This window comes from Thermobia domestica, chromosome 13, assembly GCF_964235325.1.
Source record: "Thermobia domestica chromosome 13, izTheDome1.hap1.1, whole genome shotgun sequence".
NCBI lineage: Eukaryota > Metazoa > Arthropoda > Insecta > Zygentoma > Lepismatidae > Thermobia > Thermobia domestica.
The window spans coordinates 193,091,229-193,113,977 of NC_137466.1; the positions used below are offsets into that span (position 1 = coordinate 193,091,229).

Consider the following 22,749-nt stretch of genomic DNA (forward strand, 5'->3'; position numbering starts at 1 on the left):
ACTTCCAAAAGTGGGTGAAACCACTGCCAAACCAAAAGCCATGGGGGGCCACACCTCAGTAAAGATGTCGAACGTCGTAGACTGTCGAGATGAGTAAAAACAAGATAGGGTTCAAAATGTGGCACAATTAACAGTAAACTTTAACAGACATTAACAGTGGACAAACCACAAGTGTGTCTGAGCACAAAGTTCACCCTACGGTGTTAGATATGGGCCTCCGCAGCGCCGACATCCATACATATATAAATGTTAACCACAAATATCATCAATAACAGCTGGAATGTGCATGTGCCCATCGCCATTGGACCACAAAGCAATGATACAATGTTACATGATCAGAGGAATCACAATACTGCATTCATCACATCGATGACCAGATCGGAATCCGTCGTCTTCTAGGGGAACAGCTGCGCGTCACATGTGCAGGAGGATGACGTCAGACCGGTAGTGGCTCCATTATAAGTTGAGGAACCTTGATATGATCATCCAATACTTTCTTCATCACATTCCTTCATTATGCTCATATTCCAGCTGGGAATGGTACCTATCAGCAAGATAGTGCTCCTTGACACAAGGCCAACGTGATGAATTTCAGTTGCTGCAATGGTCCTTGAACTCATCCGATTTTAACCTAATTGAATACCTTTGAGATGTCATTGAACGTCAGATTTGAACTCATGGCCCTCTCCGTGGAATTGGTAGGAATTAAGTGACGTATGTATAGATGTGGTGCGTCACGTTTCCGGCCACCTACCAAGGTCTCATTACGTTCATACCAAACCACTTTGCTGCTATCCTGCGAGCCAAAGGTGAACATACCAGATATTAAGTAGATAATCATAATGTTTTGGCTAGTTAGTGTATAATTACTTGGGTAGAGCTGGATTCTTATAATTTCATTTAGATTTTTAGATTCAAAAACGCATCCTAAGGGGAAAAAGGGAGTTCAAATATACATTTTAAACATTTTTCATAAATCTATTCTTTCAATGCAAAGACCAGCCATTTCAGCTAGTAGAGGATATATGGGAGAGGGAGCCGATTTCATCATTTATTTTGCTGTGCTTTAGAATTAACTTTAAACGCATGAAATAATACCTCAAAAAGCGGCTGGAGAACAGTTTTATTCGAAACAAACCTGTAATTAACATGTAATTCATCTCAAAAACAAATTTTAGTGGAATAACGCCTACATTTTTGACTTTATATAAATGATTTATTTCTATACAGTCATATGTTAAACAAATAACAGCAACACACTTCAATATTTAAAATTACAATTCTACGTAAATAGTCGAGATCACCTTATGTTTTACCCTTCACAATAACACTGGATACAGTAGTTGCATTTTCAATATGAAACACGCTTTTGAAATATACTCTCTAATTCTTATTTAAAATTGTCACACATTTTACATATATTCAGCTATTGTTTTTGTTTGTATAGTTATATTCAAAAATGATGTCCCTTTAATAAAATAGACTCTCAAGCTTCCGTTTAACGGAAAATGGCATCTCTGGCTGTCTTCAGTGCCTTAAAAAAATAACTTAATAAGCTGCCGTATGTTACAATGTGAAGTATCTTCTTATTTGTAAAGACAAGACTAAGTACGAGGATCTATATTTTTTTCTTGAGTTCTCTGTGATATATAAAATATAAAACTTGTTGAAAACTTAAAGCATTGGAATACAAATCGATTATATAGCGAATATTTTGTGTACAAGCACCATTGGGGAACAAGTTTTTTTTAAAATTCAGTTTTAGTTTTATTTGAACAAGTAATTAGTACATTTTCCAGTGATTTAAAGTTCTTAAAGTTTCACGTTTTGGACATCACAGAGAGAGGCCAAGAAGGAAAAGGAACAGGTCCGTTTACTCAATCTTCTTGTTTCTACGAGAAGATACTTTACAGTGTAATACATACGACAGCGCAAGTTATTTTTTAACAGTTCTGAGAACAGAGGCAGAGAGTCTTTGAAACTGTTCAAATTCTCACTAAACGGAAGCTTAAGGCGAGTCTATGATTAATTAATCACTATGCTTCCTATTGTATCACTAAGTAAATACGATTTCCAGGGAACACCATTTCTGAACATAACAATAGAAATATAGATACCTTTCGGAAACAAAATACATAATTAAAACAAATATGTCAAAACAAACGTTCGACTTACTTGTATATATAAGCAGAAGAAAATGTAAAAATTACCTTTTACAAAATTTGTTTAATCACGAATTTTCGAAGCACAATTCCAATTTAAGTTGTTTCGGCTTCATCAATTCTATAGACTACGTTCAACAACTAATTTCGAAAATCATATTTTGTTAATTTATTACTTCAACAGTATAGCCATTTATAAAATGTGGCAAATGAATTATGTAATTAAACAGATATACATGAATATGGTGGACACACTACCTATTTGAATATTTCAATATGGATTCCACATAATGTACTATGATGCGATACATTTGGACATGTTAAGTAACATTAATACCAATAAGTCGGTATCAGACACCAACATTTAATGTTAGATGGAACTTGTCTTGTTTATAACTTTATATAAATGTGGTATTTTTTAGGAAATCTATTTCTCTTATAAAACCACCTGTGATTAAAATTATTATTGAGAAACTTATTACAGTATTGCCAATATAACTTATGAAATAAATGTTGTGCTGTCTCCACTATCTAAACAATACTGATATGGTTATTATTATTATTATTATTATTATTATTATTATTATTATTATTATTATTATTATTATTATTATTATTATTATTATTATTATTATTATTATTTTGAGGATTTAAATGGAGTAAGAAATAAATTCTTCACACATCCTTTAAAATAAACTTTTATAAATGCAAGAATTAGTTAGTTGACTTAAAATATTGTGATTAAATACAGCTTGCACATAGATGCTACAGAGCGGATAGACGTATATTATTGTAAACTATCCTTACCATTTTCGTTACGAAATTTTACAAAACATATTTTCTTAAAATGCAGTGGGAGCGCAGCAGCCCCTATTCATGAGCCTCAGAAATAACTAACATTATTTAGACGTATGTGAAAACATAATTTCTTTCTAGTAGCTCATATAACAAATTTGAAATATCAATTTGATTCAAATCATAAACGAATTTACTTTACATACTTTCCTCAACATAGTCTCAAAACCAGTCCAGCGTTCAGTCAGCAGAGGACAATTTTATGCAAAGTCTGCAATGTTCATACAAAATAATGGTTTTGATACTTCCATACCACAGCGATGGATGTCATGTGATTTAATGAATTTGCTGTCGATGCATTGAGAAAATGCTGCTAAGGAAGATGGAAGTTCCCATTGAAAATTTCTGCCAATATTAAACAGCAGGCAATACTAAGATTAGTCCAAGTGAATAAATCTGTATTGTTCTTTGATACGAAATATCATAATTGTCACTGTAATTTAAATCCATGTTTATTCTTCAATACAGGATTTGGCTACACTTCACACACACGGAACTAATTAATCATTTCACATTCCTTTCTTTTTTCTTTCTTTTTTATTTTTTTAATATGTCAAATACTTCCTTCCGCTTTTGTATTTTTTTCAGTTGGTTGCCAGGTACCTTTGTGAGAAAGAAATGTGCAATTGGTACTAAAAATATGTACTTACTCTATACATTTCCTTTTGCATATAGTGTTGGACCGGCTTGGGCCATTTGAATTGTATATTCGGAAACTTAAACAAAGTATAATATTATCTCCGTGTGCCAAATAAATTACATTTGAATTAATCTGTTCGCTGATCATTGTACTATTATCTCTCAAAAGAAGTACAAATGAATTTTGAACGTGGAGCAGTTGATTACTCAGATCGCTTTTTCTTTCTTTCTTTTCGTATGACACCAGCCATTTTCTATATAGTATGAGTGAATCACTTTAAATAATCTACCGTAAAGTTTAGGCCTGTGAAAAGCTTAGTTGAACAGTTTTCTACATGTGAGCTAACTCACATATCGCATTGCAGTATATGGAAGCACTGCAAATGGCTTCCATCGAAAATGTGATATCAATAGAAGAAAACAATACAAACATTTTTCACTGCAAAAACATGTCTCCCTTTTATGTTTATATAGTCTATAAGTTGGATAGCTTTCCTCTGTATGAAACCAGCAACGGCTAGTTCATATTGGAAGATTTCCCCGCCATAGGGTAGTCAGAAATTTACGTGCACAAAGATAATTAAAATTCGCTCGCCCTCTCACTATAATAGTTACACGTACCCATTTTGTTGAGTTATCTATGTTAAAAATCAGATAAAATGTTATTTCAGAGAATTAAAGAATTACATATAACAAAATGCAGACCAGCAGAAACACAAGTTTATGGCAATATATAAGAAAATAATATATTGGAAAATGGATAATCTTTTGTTGATCTTGATGAAGTTTTATTGGGGAATATACAGACACATGCCTATGTTTCACGTTATTCTGAGATACTTTAACGATTGATCATCTATGATCACAAGTAGCCAGGGATGTTGACAAGGAGGATCGAATGTGTTATCTTCTATTTTTATCTTCGAAAGGGAAATAAATAGGCCGAAAAGTTAAAATATAAGTAAATAATTTATATGTATTTATATATTGTTTCTAAAATATATTTAAGTTAAAATCTAGAAAGAAAATACTTAATAGTACTACAAAGAAAATTACTTAACCAAACAACTCACGTTTATATACACTTCTTGCAATATACAGTCTGTATGTTGAATTTCCGTTAAGGCGAGGTGGTTAAAGAGCGTAGTACTAGGTTGATCGATGATGGAGGCGTACTGATCTCTGCTTCAAGTTAGAGCAATACACAATGTTCTATTGCTTTTCATACCAAAATTTAAGCTATTTGATACGATTTGCTTGAAGAATATGTGTAATAAATAAATAAATAGGTCATTGCACTTTGAAAGTCTGTTATGGGTTATTTTGATCAAAAAGACAATGGCTTATATAGTGCAAAAGAGAAAATTGTATGGATGTCTCATCATTTTTTTAAGATGCAACATATAAATAGTTATCAGAAATTTACTGCAGTAATAAAAAGAAAGGTAGATTCCTAGGTAGATCTGCTGCAGAAAACAACGTGAAAACTGATCCTCTAAATTAGGTAAAGTGTTATCAGTATACTAAAAGAATCCGGATATGAGTGGTGCCGTAAAGGGCCTATCTGGTTTGACATAAGCACTAGACTGTGTCATATGATCAGGTCAAAAGTCACGTTGCATGCTAAATCGAATCTGGAGATTCCAAATCCAGATGTGAGATATTTCAAGCACGTAACCTCGCGTAAAGCGCCCTGGATAATTCGCAGATGTATACACTTTATCATTATTATTGATTTTACTCAACTTTGACAATATTCTATTCATATTTACCTTACTTGTTATACATTGTTTTTAAGCTCTTCATTATGTCTTTACAATAAACTTCTAATTAGCTATCTCCTTACCATGGTTTTACAGATAGGTGGACGACTTCATTTTTTTTTTTTTTTTTTTTTTTTTCATTGATTTCTTCCATTGACGTTAATGTTCATGTTTCGTGCTTTTTTGACTATGTTCCATCCATTTAAAGACAGTTTGCTTCTGGAATATAGGCTCTATATAATCTCTTCTACATTTGAGCTGAATTTCAGCCATCTCCCCCGAAGTCTGTTCATATCATTGCATCCGGATAGGCTCTTTGAATCCAGTAAAATTCAATTCTTTTTTTTTTTTTTTTTCTAAAAATGGGGTTGATTTTAAATGATCGACGAATCATGAATTACATTCAGAATTCTTAATTAGAGCAAGTATATTCTTGATCTGATAATTTGATATAGTTAGAGATCTTAAGCCAAATACTAGTTCCATTGTAGAAACAGAATTCCCAGTGATGGAAAACAAAATAAGTTTTGTCATCAATTAGGGAAAATCTTAACATTCAGTGTCATATGGCCAAAATATCAGTTATACTATCGTAAGTTTCATATAGTAATCTCAAGTGTACAAAAATCTTTAAATATCTTAATACTATATCACGAAAATTAAATTAAGTTCCCTCGTGGACACTTGCCCATCACCACGAATTCCGATCAAATCTTAACCTTATGTGTTTATAAGAACAAACATGGCATTTTTAAACTTTGCTTTGATCATCTGATGATGTTACTAAGTGTCAAGACTGGATATGATTTGGCTTTATTACTAATGTAAAACTTCAGAAGTCCTAAAGAACTTTGAAAAATAGCTGAAGAAAAATAAGGAACTGCAGTGCAGTTAACTCAAGTATATTTATGTATTTCCTATCGTTTCTGTAGAAGATAATATACATTCTAAATTATTTTAAAATATGGAACTTCTTACCGTGTGTCTTAGGTTAGGTGACTCACTTAGTCGGTTTCAGAGTGCTCTGCCACTTTCTTTAGTAACATCTCAAAATTACTAAATTCAGCACGTTGTTGGGTTTCTGCTTCATGTGGAACTATCATAGAAAAAATAGTAAAACCTTAATCATCGGAAAGCGTAGAAGGAAAACATCGTTTCTACAATTTGCGATTATTAAGATTTTATTAAGTTTTCTAGGATAGTTCCAGGTGAAGGAAGACATATTACGGAAGTAAGTGGCAAAGTACACTGAAACCAACAAAGTGAATCACCTAAGCTGAGATACAAGATAGGAAGTTAAATTTAAACTATGTATCCTATAGCATTAACAGCAAATATTTAGAAAAAAATGTTCATTAAATATTTCAAAGGCAGATGAACCAGATAGTCTGCTTGAAATATATCATTTCTTCCATAGATGTTTAAATGTTTTTATTTTTTCGTTTCTCACAAAAAAATATGTGTGTATAAAAGTCAAAATTGAAGATACTTACCTGACAGCTAACGAAAGTAAAACACCTCCCGATGGAACTCGAACCATTTGTCAACGAAATATAGAGAAGAAAATGAACACCAAATTAGGATAATCAAATTCATGAAATGAAAATCAGGGGCACGTCTCCTAATTTTCAAAATAATTTTACTCTCTCGCCAGTACTGTCATTTCAGCTTTTGTTTGAAGAGGGGAGAGGGAGGGAAGAGTCTCTCTACGGTCATAAGTAATTCGTTTTTTTTTTTTTTTAATCAATATATTATTCTAGCATTAATTAACATGTACATGCATTTCAAATTCAGGGGAGCGATTGCCCCCTACTTCCCTAAATGATGCCATTGTCTCCCATGGAATAAATCTCAACACATAGGAAAATTATACGTACCTGTAATTATTGCCACAAAGATGGATATAAATCTAGTTAAAGCATTACCAATTACTTCAACTTAATGTAAAGAAGAAGAAGAGAAGGAACGAAAAGCACAAGTTTATGATGCTTAGAACCAAGGATATTTTTTTGAACTTCTTGTCTTATTGCCACAGGTTTTTATAGTGCAGTAATAAAAGTTCATACAATTTATGCTGTAATTACCATATAAAATCTGAAGTACCGAACATGAAGTGTCAATTTAAGAGCCTATTTCTCTCGTCTGTCCTCTGAATCTTCATTAACAAAAATACTCCTTCCATAATTACCAACAAACACTAAACTAAATAGGCAGGACAATAAAGTAATCCCACCAAAACAACTGGAGGAGGTATAGCGCGTTCTAGTATATATATTTTAAATATGGCAGTGCTAACAATAGCATTTTGTGAGGAAAAAGTGTCAGGATACCTTGAATTATGAAATATTTTGCAAAAAAGGTATCAGGTGAGTACTTCATAATGAGACAATTAAAGAAACTGGAACAAAAAGGCTCCCCGAAAGCTTTTTTCTAGACTTCCCAATATAAATAGAGAAAAAAATGGATAATCGTGAATTTTCAGAACATTTGGCTACCTTATACTACAAACAAATGTATGATGATATATCGCTGTCAACTCTACAGTGTATTATTATATTAGACTTCTGTATTGGCAATTCTTTGTCTACTTTTCTCTTCCTTTCATTGACGAACTGTTCGAATTACGAAAGTTAAATGTCTATATGTGACACTTTTATTATGTTTTGTTTGTCATCACAGTAAAATGTCACTGCAACGAATACCAGTAAGGAAGTATTTAGAATTACGAAATTACTCTTAGATTCCTACCCTTTTCCCTATTTAATGTGTGTTAAAACATTTCATATTAACGAATTTCAAACTTTCAAGATAACAAATGAAAATTTCGCCTTTTTGACTATATTTAATCTTTTCGTTTAAAAATACAATTAAAATTCATCCTGCTTCATAATATAAATATTTTCTATTAGATCGTTTTAGTATTCAGATGATATGGTAGCCATTTTTTTCATATATGTAAGCGATCTGTCGGGCGATTTGAAAGTAGCCAATAAGCTTTGCGCATTTTCCAATGCAAAAAATTCAGAAATTATTATTAAGTCGTATCCATAGCCAAGAGAGATTATCTTCTATTATAAAATATTTTTTTTAAAAAAATAATTGCAATAATTAAGGATTTGAATATTTCCCCTTAAGAATTCCTTAATATGTACCTTTATTATAGCAAAGAGTTGTAGAATGAATGGATGAATGAATGCTGAGCGATTCCACTTCTTGCTGATACTTTACACACTTTCAGTGTTTAATTATTTTTCATATGTTTTGTCTGTGATTCATCCTGAAGTAATGTAAATCCGGTTGTGGATATAAAAACAAGCGAGTTCTTGAGAATTGACTTATTTCAGTATAACAGAATTTCACTATTTCGGAGGTCCCCAAAATTTCATTATAGGTCTACTAGGTTTTAACTGTATCATGTACGTAGCTTGTGCTTTGATTAAGATATTTTTATGTCTGTCATATCAAGACTCACCACTAGAAGAAATTTAACATTGCTTTACTGCCACAAGACATTTTTGATTTATATGTATCAATGCTATTTAGTATCACACAGCTATCTTCGACTATATTTAATTTCGAATACAATTACTGTGGAACGTTAGCGTAATTAAAATACAGGGTTAGCATAAATGGTTCATTCGTTTCGAGAAGGTTATATTTTCAAAAGTAATACACATACACACATGAAATATAGATGAAAAGAGCCACAAACTCACCAAGTTTGTGTTGTGTAGAGTTTGGCACCCCCTCATTGGTACATCTCAGTTCATGGCTACCTAAACGATGAACTTCCGCATTGCTGGATTGGGCATATTGATGAGAATGACTTAGGTTTGTTCCTCTGGCCTCCCAGATCTCCTGATTCAACGCCCTGTGACTTCTTCCTGTGGGAGACGTTAAGGATTTTGTTTATGTACTCCCGCTACCGCAATCCTTAGTCGAGCTCAAAGAATACACCAGTGCTGCAGTGCAGATACTTGACAAGACTATGCTACAAAATGTATGGAATTAGCTTGAGTATCGTCTGGACGTGTGTCGTGTCACCAAAGGAGGCATATATATTGAATATTTGTAAAGGATGTATAAACTTGGTGAGTGCCTGGTTCTTTTCATATATCTTTCATGTGTGTAATACTTTTCAAAATATAACCTTTTCAAACTGAATGAATCATTTATGCTAGCCCTGTATTATAATAGCGTTTGTTAAATGCACTTTTTTTTAAGTACAAAGAACGAAATGTGAAGAACATCAAACATCACTGTTATTACTACAAGATAAAAAGTAGTACATTTAAGAACTACATTACATACAGTCACAGTCAAACACATGAATAACTTATCATTCTTGTAGAGGTAGTAGGGCGGTTATACAATACATCACAGCAGACTTACGTATTATGTCACGTGTATAACATAAACAGTAGAAGGACCAGATTATAGAGATTTTAGTCAAAGACAACAGTAACACTCATTAGCTAGTTAAAGGATCGTATTATTATCATAATTAAGATTAGATTTATATATATTAGTTAGTTATTATAAATTAGTAGAAACGTAATGTCACTTCTAACGTTAGTATAAACATGTATTGCTTTATTTCATAAAATATATATGATCGAAAATAACATTTCATATACATATTCTCTTTTACAAAATTCTAACTTTTCTATAAAATACATTTTTTTCTATTTGTTCTATTAAAAAACCATTACAAAACGTCCTAATTTTCTACCTCTATAACTTCTTTTTTCTAGTTAAATTACATCAAAAAACATTCCCTAAAAGAATCAATTTATAAAATTTCTACAAAACCAAAGTCTTTATATATAATTTATGAGATACATTTAAAATATAGGTTTTTTATTTATTTTTAATATATCAATAGGAAAAATATGTTATTTCTGATTGTCGTCTCATGTTCTAGTCCTTCTCTACTACATGAATAAACTATTATTTGATCATAATATGTGTTTTTATGTACACACAAAAAGTAAATAAATATCAGAAATAAATAATAAAGATAAAATTAAAAACGCGAGCGAGAGATGATTAGATGTTCTCTACCCCCACACTCGCAGATGTTGGTCCCATGATGCTGATACTAAAGCTACTCCATTGTCAGCCATTGAAATTGATGTTATTCTATTCTCGTGTCCTGTTAACATTCCTAGAATGAAAAGAAAAAGAAATTTAAGTTCTTTTTCTACTTTAATCGATTAAAGAAAAATTCATTTTGATTGTTTCTTTATATATATATTCGAAAGAGCAAAATTTGCTTCTTGAATATGAAAAAAGAAATAATAAAATAATCGAAAAATATAAAAACGTTTCATAATATAGTTGATTTTTAGAAGCAAGTTACCGATAAATATCGACATGAGAATATTGTGAAAATTTAGGTAATCTTTTTGAACTACATATATTTTTCTTATACAGGGTGTTTCAAAACAACACCGACAACATTTGGGAGGTCATTTCGGATATCAAGATAAGATTAAAAAAACTTGGGTGTAGCAATCCGTCATTTCGGAGTTCTAGGTTGCGGAAAATATGAAAAAAAAATGAACTTTAAATATCCATAAGTCCATTGCAGTACTCACGCAACAATTTTTATAGAGGAAGTTTGGCTACGGGCATATAATATGAAATACTCTCCAACTATTTCTATACAAATTGTTGCGGAAGTACCGGAGGATTCTAAAATTTGAATATTTAGATAGGGCACATACTAGTTCCTAAGTGAAGTCTTGACCCGACTACGGTAGGTCCCATAGTTTTGGAGCTATGGATCTTCAAAGTTCATTTTTACATGTTTTCGGCAGCCTATAGCTCCGAAAGGAAGCGTTTGTGCACCCGGACTATACTCTTTGTCTTATCTTGGTGTCAGGAACCACCTTCCAAACGTTGTCGGTGTTGTTTTGAAACACCCTGATATCTTCCTTTTACGAAATTAATGTTGAGATACAATAAAATAAGTTACAAAAGTAAGATTTCAACTAGTGGAAACTCTTAAGGGAAGTTACACCAACAAAAAATAAAATTTTAGCGCTACAGCTAAGGGAAGAAAGTTCACCCTATCTACAGTCAGCGACAAAAGTTCTTTCCGTTTGCTAAAAATTTATTTTCTGAATAACGGTGGTATGGATAGAACGTACAACAGTGTTATGACTTGAAAGTACAGAAAATTCATTCTTTTTAATTTTCTAAAACTGTACTCAAAGTGTTATTCCATACTGAAATTATTTACGAAACTAATTTCATCAAACGAAAAGAACTTTTGTCATTGACTGTACTAACCTTTGTAAGTTTCTGAAGATGAAGCTTTCTTCTTTTAGCTTCAGACGATAAAATTTAAGTTTTTACCGATGTGATTCTCTCAAAATTCGCCATTGTATTTCACTAATGTAAGCAAGGGCGATAGTTATATTATTTTACTCTTCCACCCCAAGGGCGCCGATCCTGGAGGGCTGGGAGACCATGCCCTCCCAATGCTCATGTGAACCCTAAGCATTTTTATGAATATGTATTTTTACATGTATTTTTTAATGTATATACAATATTTGGCATAATTTGAATTCAATTTGTCTTAAAATCTTTATATATGCCTTCTTAGATCCTTGTCTGCATCCAAACACATATCTGAATGCCCCCCCCACCCCACCCGAAAGTTACTAAGAAATCGGCGCCCTCTCCCTTGTGTTACAAAGAATAAAAGGAAGTTGAAATTCCTTGAATTTGAGAGAGTGCAGAATTGCGAAGTGCAGAGAGAGTTTAATTCACAGAATTAATATGTACTCTTTTCATACCTTGAAAAGAAATATACTTGATTACATGTTAAGTTTATTTACCATTATGCTGTTTCTTCAGTGTATCCCAAATATGAACTGAGTTGTCATCACTTCCGCAAAGAATATACCTTCCAGACAACGAGAGGGCACAGGAAGTAAAACCTGAAGCTTTACTGGGCGACGAATAGACCGCAAGTTCTTGATCAGAGCGGAAATCATACAACCGTGCAGTCTTGTCTTCAGATCCCGTTGCAAATCCAAAACCCGAGGGATGATACTAAAAAACATATCAATAATCAATCCATCACATATGGGATAGAGAAATTAACAAAAAAAAAAAAAAAAAAATGCTTTCAAAACAAGTTTGATTCAATTATATATCTTTTTAAAAAGTAAGCGTAATATTTTCAAACTTGAAAATCGTGACTAAAAGCAATTAGCTGAAACTCAGCTTCATTGCTCTCGACTAGAGTTTACTATTGTAGGAATAGTAAAAAGAAATAAACCTTTAAATATCTTGTTAAGTAAATTATTTGCAACTTACTTCTTAAAAATAAATGTTAAGAAAAGATCACACAAAACACATTATACACTATATAGTTCTTTATAAATAAAAAGAGCTTGATTATCCCTACATTATTGGCAAATAAAACAAAATTATGATGGACTAAAGTAGCGAAAATAAACATTTGAAATAAATAGGAATTATAACACAAATACTGTTAGCATTTTATTTGGTATACTATACTTTTTACATCTTTTGCTTCCTATTAAGAGACTTAGACATATCATAACTTAATATTTAAGAAAAAAAGAAAGAAAGAAAAGAAAATTTCTGTCCTTAATGACTGTCCCGAAGGGGATACAGCTGACAATTTAGCATGAGTAGTTGCACTTGTTTCGTACGATGTTCAGATACTTAACAGTTACTAGAATCTATCCTACTGGAATAATAGGCTCTATACTAACTGTATCTCATTAAAACATCCCCCACAGTATTATACTACCACCATCGTCCTGTCTCTACCCAGCAGTACATTCAGGTGCCATAGCTTCCGACGCTAATTGGGGTATGTGCACTCTTCCATTATAATATACCAGGAATCTGGTTTCATCAGAGCAGGCCGTATGTTTCCAATCACTAAAATTCAACATCTATGATCCTGAGTCTATTTCATTTGCCGTCGTTGATAGAATGCATTTAGCATTTGCACCTAGGAGAGTCCAGCTACGCATTATCTCGGAAGAAGAAAGGAAGAGTAGAAAGTGTAAAATTAATTCAACTAGAGATTTACCGCAGCAGATATTATTAGTAAGTACATTACAGTTACAATATTAGGGTAACTATACTGACATTACAATCAAGAGATCTTGTTAGGCAGAAGTTACTCGAGTCCCGTTAGGCTGTACTATGATGTCAAATGCAACTAAAGCCTAAAACTTTTATTTCATTTCTAATCCCTGAATGTTAACTGATGACAATATTCAAGCTGTCATTTTAGCTGTATGACATATTTTCGACAAGCTACGCTTTGCATCCAATATACTCTTTGGCTTTATGTCAATCCAAATAGGAAATTAACTGACCTACTTTCCAAAATTATTAAATTGTTTGTTGTTCCAAATGAATATCACTAAATCTTAGCAAGAAATATAAGCAGAAGGCGCCTTGAGCACTAGCCTTTTACTTATATTTCTTGCTAAATATTATCATCACTCGCAATACTGTGATATCACTCTCTTGCAAATTAACATCACATAGAAGACAACAGTGCAATTCGTCGGAATTATCAGCTATAAACACGTACAGCAGTGATCACGACAAAATTTTGTTGACATTCATTTAGAATAATATATGTGTTCATTATGTACGATTACCCGTTATTGTCTGTTGTTATTGAATAATTAACAAAGAGTGAAGAAATAAATATAAGGGAACACCATTAGTTCTTGGACGAAGCCTCTTAAATACTAAGTATTGATAATATCTGAGAGAAGAAGATACTTACACACACTGAGTTGACATCCCCTTCATGTCCGAAAAATGTCTGCTTACATGCTTGTTCTCGAAGGTCCCACAGTTTGCAGGTTTTGTCCACACTTCCTGTTACATAAGTGTTTTCATCTGGTGACAGTGAAATGGAAACAACGTCCTCGTCATGAGCCACAAATTCTTGGATCTTCCTACCAACTTCAAGATCCCACATACAGCTGAAAAACAAATTATATAATTTTTATTTCGAAAGATGTGGAAATGTGAGTTTTTATAGGAATGACAGAGCAAAACAATTTTGAAGATACCAAAAATTCAATTAATCAGTCATTCAACGTTTTGTCTTACATACTCATATAGTCTTATCTTCATCAACGCAAATGAAAATTATATTCGTAATCGTTAATGCAAATTTCGGCTAAAAGCATGAGTCTAGATGCATATGGTATTTCCATCGCCAATATTGGTGTGCTATACTGTGTTTGAATATCTCATCTTTCTCTTCCCCGTACTTTTCTCTCACCATATTTTATATTTGGCTTATAATAGTACTTCTAAATAAAATAAACCTGTAAATAATACCTGTTATAACAGCAAATATGGTTTCTATTATAATATATAGGAAAGAACATTAACAAGATGTAAAAGAAAAAAAAACTTTAGGAAGAGCTGCAAAGAATACAGGATGAAAATAAACTATAGAAAGACAAAAGGCATGGTAACTGAAACGAAACGGTCGGTATCAAATATAAATGTAGAAGATAAATAGAACAGGTGACCAGTTTTCGGTACCAGGGTAGTATTATTGGTGAGAACGTGAAATAAAAGAAAAGATAAGAATGACGAAAGAAGCATTGAAGAGGAAGAAAAGAATTATGTGAGTTCTTGACTAAAGAGTTAAGAAAATGACTCATAAATGTTTCGTGTGCAGTATAGAACTTTATGGGGCAGAAACATAAGCGTTACTCAAAACCGATTAAAAAACACTGGAGGTTTTAGAAATGTGGGTGTAGAGAACATTAGCTGGATCGAACGGAAAAAAGAATGAGAAGGTGGTAGAAATAGCACAGGAGAAAAGTACAATGTTAGATGTAATTGAAAAGAGAAAGAGAAAATGATTGAGATATCGTCTGAGAAGGAAATTATCACGATGGACGTACTAGAAGACATGGCGGCAGCAAAAAGAGAAAAGACTAAAATAAGCTAGAGTATTAAATCAGAAATGTCGTACATGAAGATGAAGAGATTAGTTAAAGACGTAGCGCATGGAAGTTTGGCAGTGCGGCAAGCAACTCCCCAGTAATGGCAGAACACGGATGATGATGATGATGATATGTAACGGAAGTGGATTACTACATAGAACTATCATGAAGTATGAAGTCTATTGATGAATTTGCTAATATTATTATGTTAACTCCCTGACAGGAAACAAGAAATGAATCCTAACGCTCATATAATGGAAGGAAAATAATTGATTTGGACTTCATGAAGGGTTGTAATACACCTAAATAACTTAATCCTTGAAAGAATGCCGATATTTATAGTTCATGCTGTAAAATAAGGACTGATGTCTCTATAGCTATGCCTACTGTGAATATGGTAAGATGATAAAAGGTACGAATGTAATGGCTAATATGTATCACAAATTATTCCCAAACTTCTACTTACTATCATTATATTATTATTATTATTATTATTATTATTATTATTATTATTATTATTATTATTATTATTATTATTATTATTATTATTATTATTATTATTATTGGTGTAGTAGTAGTAGTAGTAGTATCGTATCATGGACCAAATGTACCAAAAAATCCCTATTGCATAAAAAAGGAAATATAAACTTCCTTGGATTACCAAAGAGTTAAAAGCATTAATTAATAACTTAAAAAATACTTGGTAAAATTAAGAAAACTGATGACTTAGTCGTATATAAAAAAATCTCTACTTGAAGAAAAAAATGTTAAACGAATGTGCAATAAACGTAAAAAATATTATTTTGTCGTGCCAGAAAATAGAATTTATACCAACAAATTGTACTTTTGGGATAATTTTAAAAAATCACAATACAATAATGCACTAAATAGAATTATATTAAAGGTATCACTGTTACAGAAGTATGGCAAATTGCTGAAGTTTTAAAAATATATTTTATAATAATTTTAATCTAAAAGTTAATGTAATTGAATGTGCAGTAGTTACTAATCTGAGCAGCAACAACATAACAATTCCAGTAAACGTGAAAATTATGCTAGTGAAATAATAGGTGAGTTCGGTCATTAGCATCCTCGGGACTTGACATTATTCTTAATTATATCAGAAAAGCATATTCGAAAGTAATATCTTTAGTTCTATCAAAAATAAACAATACCTCATTAAGAACTGGATTATTTTCACTTAAATGGAAACATGTTTATGTGATTCCAGTGTTGGTCAATAACCTTATTGAATATATTCGCTTCTTTTTTTAAATTACCATTCACAAACAATTTCTTAATGTAAAAAATATATTGCAAGAATCAAAGCACGGTTTTTACAAAGGTAATGAATCGTAACCAACCTCTGTGAAACAGCAGACTACTACGCAATGAATAATAGACTGCAAACAGATGTCATATATTGACATGAATAAAGCCTTTGATTCAGTAGATCATAGATTACTCTTAAAGAAACTGTCAAATATAGGTGTAGTTCTCTTGCAGCTAAAGTTTTTTGAAAGTTACTTAGCTGGTAGAAAATACCAAATAAAAATTGGAAATATCTAGTCAGATTCATCCACTAGCAATAATGGAGTTCCTCAAGGTTCTTCTCTGAGACCATTACTTTTTACAATTTTTATTAACGACTTACCATTATTTTAAAACCATTCCAACATTTTATTTTATGCTAATGACGTTAAGCTTTTAGAATAGTAAACAATATTGAGGACAACACTAAGCTATACAAGAAGACTAAGCAGAATCATTATATAATGTAAAGATAACGGAATGAATATCAATTGTTTGAAAACAAAGGGTGTATGATTTACTTTAACAAATCCGAGGTACGAGGGCTAAAATTTTATTCCAACTAAGTAACAGGAAACATTCTAATCTCTAGGATTTTAACAAGAGAAAGATAATAGTCAATTCGAAATAAAAGATACTATAATACAAAAAAGGTTGACATAATAAAGGATTTAGATGTAACATTTAATAGGCCATTATATTTTAATGATCATATACGGGATATATATAAAATAAAGCAAGGAAAATAACTGAGTAACTGTTAAATCAATGGCCTGCTTTTTGTCAGTGAGACAATTATGTACTTATATATAAACTACTATTATATAAGCTACTGTTATATAAAAACTAGAATATGTAGCGGTGATTTGGAATACCTTAACACAGATTCTCGTAAACAAAAGTAAAATGGTTCAAGAGTGCTTTATTAGAATACTATGCTAGGACTCGATTATTACTCTAACATATCTATAAGACCTAACATAAATTGGAACCACTATCGGACAGGACAAAAGTGATTGACTCTACATTTGTAGAAAAGATACTTGACAACCGATGTAATGCAGACGACATTTTAAGAAATCTGGATTTTAAAGTTCCAACATATGGCACGAGGGCTAAAATTTTATTCCAACTAAGTAACAGGAAACATTTTAATCTCTAGGATTTTAACAAGAGAAAGATAATAGTTAATTATAATATTTGGGTTGCATCCAAAAGGTGTTATTATCAACTTATCACTACAATAATTTTAAATCTTAGAATAAAACTTTATTATAGAAGTTATAATATAACTTAGTAGTTATTTTACTTTTACTTTCTTGACGTCTCAATGTTTTAGAAATTGACACAGATATATTCTGAGAGTTTACTTTTGCATTCATTCTTATTAAAGCTAATTATTATTTGTCTATTTTTCTATATTATAATGTTACAATAATACTGAAGTATATGACAAAGTGCTGTATTAGTGCTCTTAACTATTCTCAGCACATAAATGAAGTTTATTATTATTATTATTATTATTATTATTATTATTATTATTAATAATAATAATAATAATAATAATAATAATAATAATAATTTTTGCACTACGATATGAGAAATTATTTCAAACTCAGATAGAAATAAAATATAGATACTACACAATGACAAAAAATCAAAATTAGAATTAATGCAAAATGGGGTCTCAACCTCCGGAGTTATCAAAGAAGGATGTATTGAAATACTGATTCCGATATGTTCAAAGTATTACAATGGCCTCTTCTAAAAACGGAAAAAATAGTAGGAGTAATATAGATGTGATAACTACTGATCAGAGAAATTTTAAAAAATCGTTTTATAGTTATCTATGGAGTTTGTATATTAATTACTACTCTAACGAAGTTTATTTGCACACCTAAAATTCAGGGAATACCTGCAAGATGAAAGGGGAAAATATATAAAGCTACTAAGGCACCTGTATGAGCACTAGCTCTGGAAAGCAGGAGATAAACTGTTCATCCAGCTCTTTCTACAATTCTTTCAGTTAGTAAGTGAATTAAGGACGGGAGGATCTTACGCAAGGAAATGCTATATCAGGGTTTCATTATACTTGTGATACTAATAAATTAACAAAGTCTCCAATTACAATAAGTGTTAATGAAAATTATAAGAAATGTATGAATGTTACTACTAGGTTATAAATTTGGTTATCACTAAATAAGGCAATAGATACACGATTACGTAACTTTTCTTAATATTCCACATTTCGAACTTAATGCGACTAATGACGACAGATTTCTTGCACCTAGGTTCAATAATTCTACTTTTACTTATATTTCTTTAAGCAATATTCACTATATTTTTTTATTGTCAAAACCATTTGAATAAATGATTTATCAATAATAAAGTTATTATTATTAAAGTCGGTGTAATCTTAATTATATCTTAATTCATTTTAGAGATTCCAAAATGAAATTTCAGAGTAGTGTAAAGGGTAAATCTAACTAAGAAATCCGTATTAAAATTTCAAAACAACGCGAAAAGTTACAGTTGCCTATACTATCAAAAGTAAGTAAATGTATCAAGTTATTTGAAGGAAATATGCCAAATCTGTCATGTTATCATCTTATAACAATATGTGAAAAATATTTAAATCGTTATGTTAAACATTAGACTGTTATTTTATGAGTTAATTCTAATTTGAAATCTAAATTATTTTACTAAGTCACTAACTGGGAATAATTTTTAAAATATATTTCTGTTCATTTTGTTTTTAATTATAATTATGGAAATTGAGTATATTTCCTTTTATTTTGTGCAAGTTTTCTTGGTTTTCTATGTGCATTCTCGATTCCGACAAAACAATAATTTTTTCACTTGTATTATAATTAATTACCATATTTTAATTATTTTTGCAGGAAATAGATTGACCATCACAACAAATAAACAAACTATAAAACAGCATATACACATATGTAAACTATTTGTATGCTTTAAGACAGGAAATGAAAAGAAACTGTAACTTGTACGAACATTTTCATGTCTCCAGAGCCAGTAAGAATCTTTTTATCTCCTAGAAACCGGCAACAAGATAAAAATCCATCATAGCCAGCAAGTTCTCGAACAATCTTAGCTACTCCTGTGCTGTCCCTGTTGTTTAGATCATATACTGTACACATATTGTCCATGCCTCCACATGCTGTTAAAGACAATCAAAAACAAAATATATTTATATTTACAAATAAGAATGTCATATAAATTATGAAATAATTCTACTCTTCTATAGAGCGTATGTCTCAATAAATAGTATTACACAAGTGATCTTTGCTGGTAACATACTAGGCTACTACAAAAAATTATCAACAATATTACCTATATTGTATTGATTATATACCAATACTCGATTAATAAACTTTGAAAAGTAACCCTTAAGTTGATACTTTTTAAATATGATTCTTAACTATGCTTCTGCTGCTTTACTTGTGTATAAGAAACTTATTACATAGTACTAACATATATTGTTGTGAAGATTATATATATATATATATAATTTGTCTATTACTTTATACGTGCCTGTTATTGTTTTGTGACAAACAATAGAAACTTGACATAGAGCTGAAAGTTTACAATAATTTAGTGTTATAGTATTGAAACCTAGAAATACTGTAGTTTTGTATAAAGAAAAAGTACTATAATTTTTGCCAGTAATTTTTCTAAGAACTCGTTCCAGCTGTACAAAGACTTTCTGATCTTCGAATAAATAACTTTTATACATTTCATTATTAAAGTGCTATGTCCAAGAGACAGTCAATACTTGGAGATATAACCATATTTTGAAAAATGAAAATATCTTGAAACCAAAAATAAGTCCTCTATATCTCCATATAGTTTGATAAAATTGTAACAAGTATTAGGAATGTAGAAAACTTTTGTTAAAATCTGTTAATCAATACATTAACTCAAATGGTCAGATAATGTTTAATTATGTATTTATCTTTTAACCTGGTATTGGCAATTTGAAATTCTGTATCCCATTAGCAATGGAATTAATTTTCTTTTAACAATATTTGACTTACCTACATAATTTCCTGTTTTTGCGTAAGCTACACTCATGACCCAAGAAGATCTCAGAGGGATGACTTGAATCTTATTTCCAGTCCACGTATCCCAAATTATAAGTTTTCCATCCAGTGAACCAGAAACAGCATGTCTATGAGAAATAAAATATTTGATCAATAGACAATAGAAACTGTAAAGATAACCAAGAAAGTTCTGTCGCTTTTGTGGAGGTCTGTACTCAATTGGCCCTCACACCGTTAGTTGTATGTGAATAGAGCTATGGCGACGATCAGTTGTTGGTGTGGGTATATCCAACATACTAACTGGTTGTGGCAGTTCAGTTACACCATGAACTTGCGTAAGAACAGAGTGAACATGGGATCTCCACAGAGCGTCATAAGGGCGCATATGCTGTACGAGTTCAAACTGGGTCAAACACCGTTGCAGCGGGGCGGAAGATATGCCAGGCCTTTGGTGAGGGTGTCTTGACTACGTGGACAGTGTAGCGATAGTTTAACAAGTTTAAGGACGGTAACGAAACACTCAAACACGCACCACGTGCCGGAAGACCAACACATGTACAAAATAAAGATATTCAGGCAGCAATTGAGGCGAACAATGGCCAGACGTGTGAAGAACTGGTACTACAATTCTGTGTGAGTGGAGGTTCGGCAGAACCTCCATCAACTTGGGAAGCAATACAAGTTGGTTCGATGTCACACATGATTTGACTCCGGGCCAGAAGGCAACGCGAGCAGACAACTGTGTTTCTTTGCTGTCTCGTCTGAGGAAGGAGCCACTTCTAGGCAGGGTGTTGACATATGATGGGAAGTAGATCCTGTACAAAGCTCTACGGCGCTGTTATTATTGGTTAGCATCCCATGAACCGATTCCAAAACAACCGAAACCAGCACTGCACCAGAAAGTCCTGTGTGTTTGGTGGACTGCTCGCGGCATCGTGCATCGGGAACTGCTACCAGCTGGTCAGAGCATCAATGCAACTGTGTACTATCAGCAGTTGAGCCGTGTTCAAAAAAAAAAAAAAAAAAAAACTCAAAACTCTGGAGCCAGCACTTCTGAATCGCAAAGGGGTCCTTCTGTTACAATAAAATGCTAAGCTCCACGTGGCTAGGATGACCCGGGACACCATTCTACGCCTTGGACGGAAAACACTATATTGCATTTGCCACACTCTCCGGACATTGCACCGTCCGATTATCAGCTATTCCATTCCTTGGATAATTACCTTAGAGGACGCCATTTAAATCCACAATAGAGGTGCAAAATGCACTTGATATATTCTTCGCTTCACGGTCCACCAAGTTCTACCACGATGAATTTATGGCCTTCCAGAATGTTGGCAGAAGATCGTCGGTGCTGATGGGGATTATTTTTGATCCTCCAGGTACGTCTTGGGTGACATATCAATGTTCGAATGTGGTGGGTGAAAAAGTAACAGAACTTTCTTGGTTACCTTTATAATAAGAGATTTTCTCAAAACCCACTCAGGCAATTTTGTTCATATTTTATAAATAAACGTACTAATAAGAAACCTATAATGTGGTATAAATAAATTTTTATTAAAATATTTACGTTTTTTTTTCTCTTGAGGGTATTTTTCCCGGATGCTTTTCTGAAAAACGACTCATATTTTATTCATATTTTATAAATAAATGTCCCGTTAAGAAGCCTGTAATATGGTACAAATCATTTACAAGGGGATAATTTACTCTTTGGAGTGTCTTTTTCGAGCAAATTGTTCAAAAGTTGTTGTTTATTTTTTTTATTATTTGACTAATACATATTTAATTTACAATTCTATAATAGGAATAAATCATTTTGCATGAAAAAGTCTATAAAGTAGTTTACTCTTGGGGATGTTTTTTACGGACGATTTTCTCAAAAATAATTTAGACAATTTTGTTCATATTTCGTGAATAAATCGTCCCGTGATAACTGCAGCATTGTATGATTCAATTTAATAAGTAAGAGCGA

The 22,749-nt window shown here is 31.9% G+C and overlaps 1 protein-coding gene across 2 annotated transcripts in view; it reads right to left on the reverse strand.

Annotated features, from left to right (window-relative positions):
* Positions 1-1,742: 1,742 nt before the first annotated feature.
* Positions 1,743-22,749, reverse strand: part of Gbeta76C (guanine nucleotide-binding protein subunit beta-2) — an 84,107-nt gene continuing 63,100 nt past the window's right edge. For both annotated transcript variants that reach the window (XM_081737180.1, XM_081737181.1), the window contains exons 4-8: positions 20,772-20,905; positions 19,729-19,894; positions 14,217-14,418; positions 12,268-12,484; positions 1,743-10,586 (exon numbers count right to left, since the gene is read on the reverse strand). In XM_081737180.1, coding sequence (XP_081593306.1) covers positions 10,480-10,586; positions 12,268-12,484; positions 14,217-14,418; positions 19,729-19,894; positions 20,772-20,905 — 826 coding nt within the window. In that variant the 3' untranslated portion in view covers positions 1,743-10,479. The remainder of the gene's footprint in view (positions 10,587-12,267; positions 12,485-14,216; positions 14,419-19,728; positions 19,895-20,771; positions 20,906-22,749) is intronic.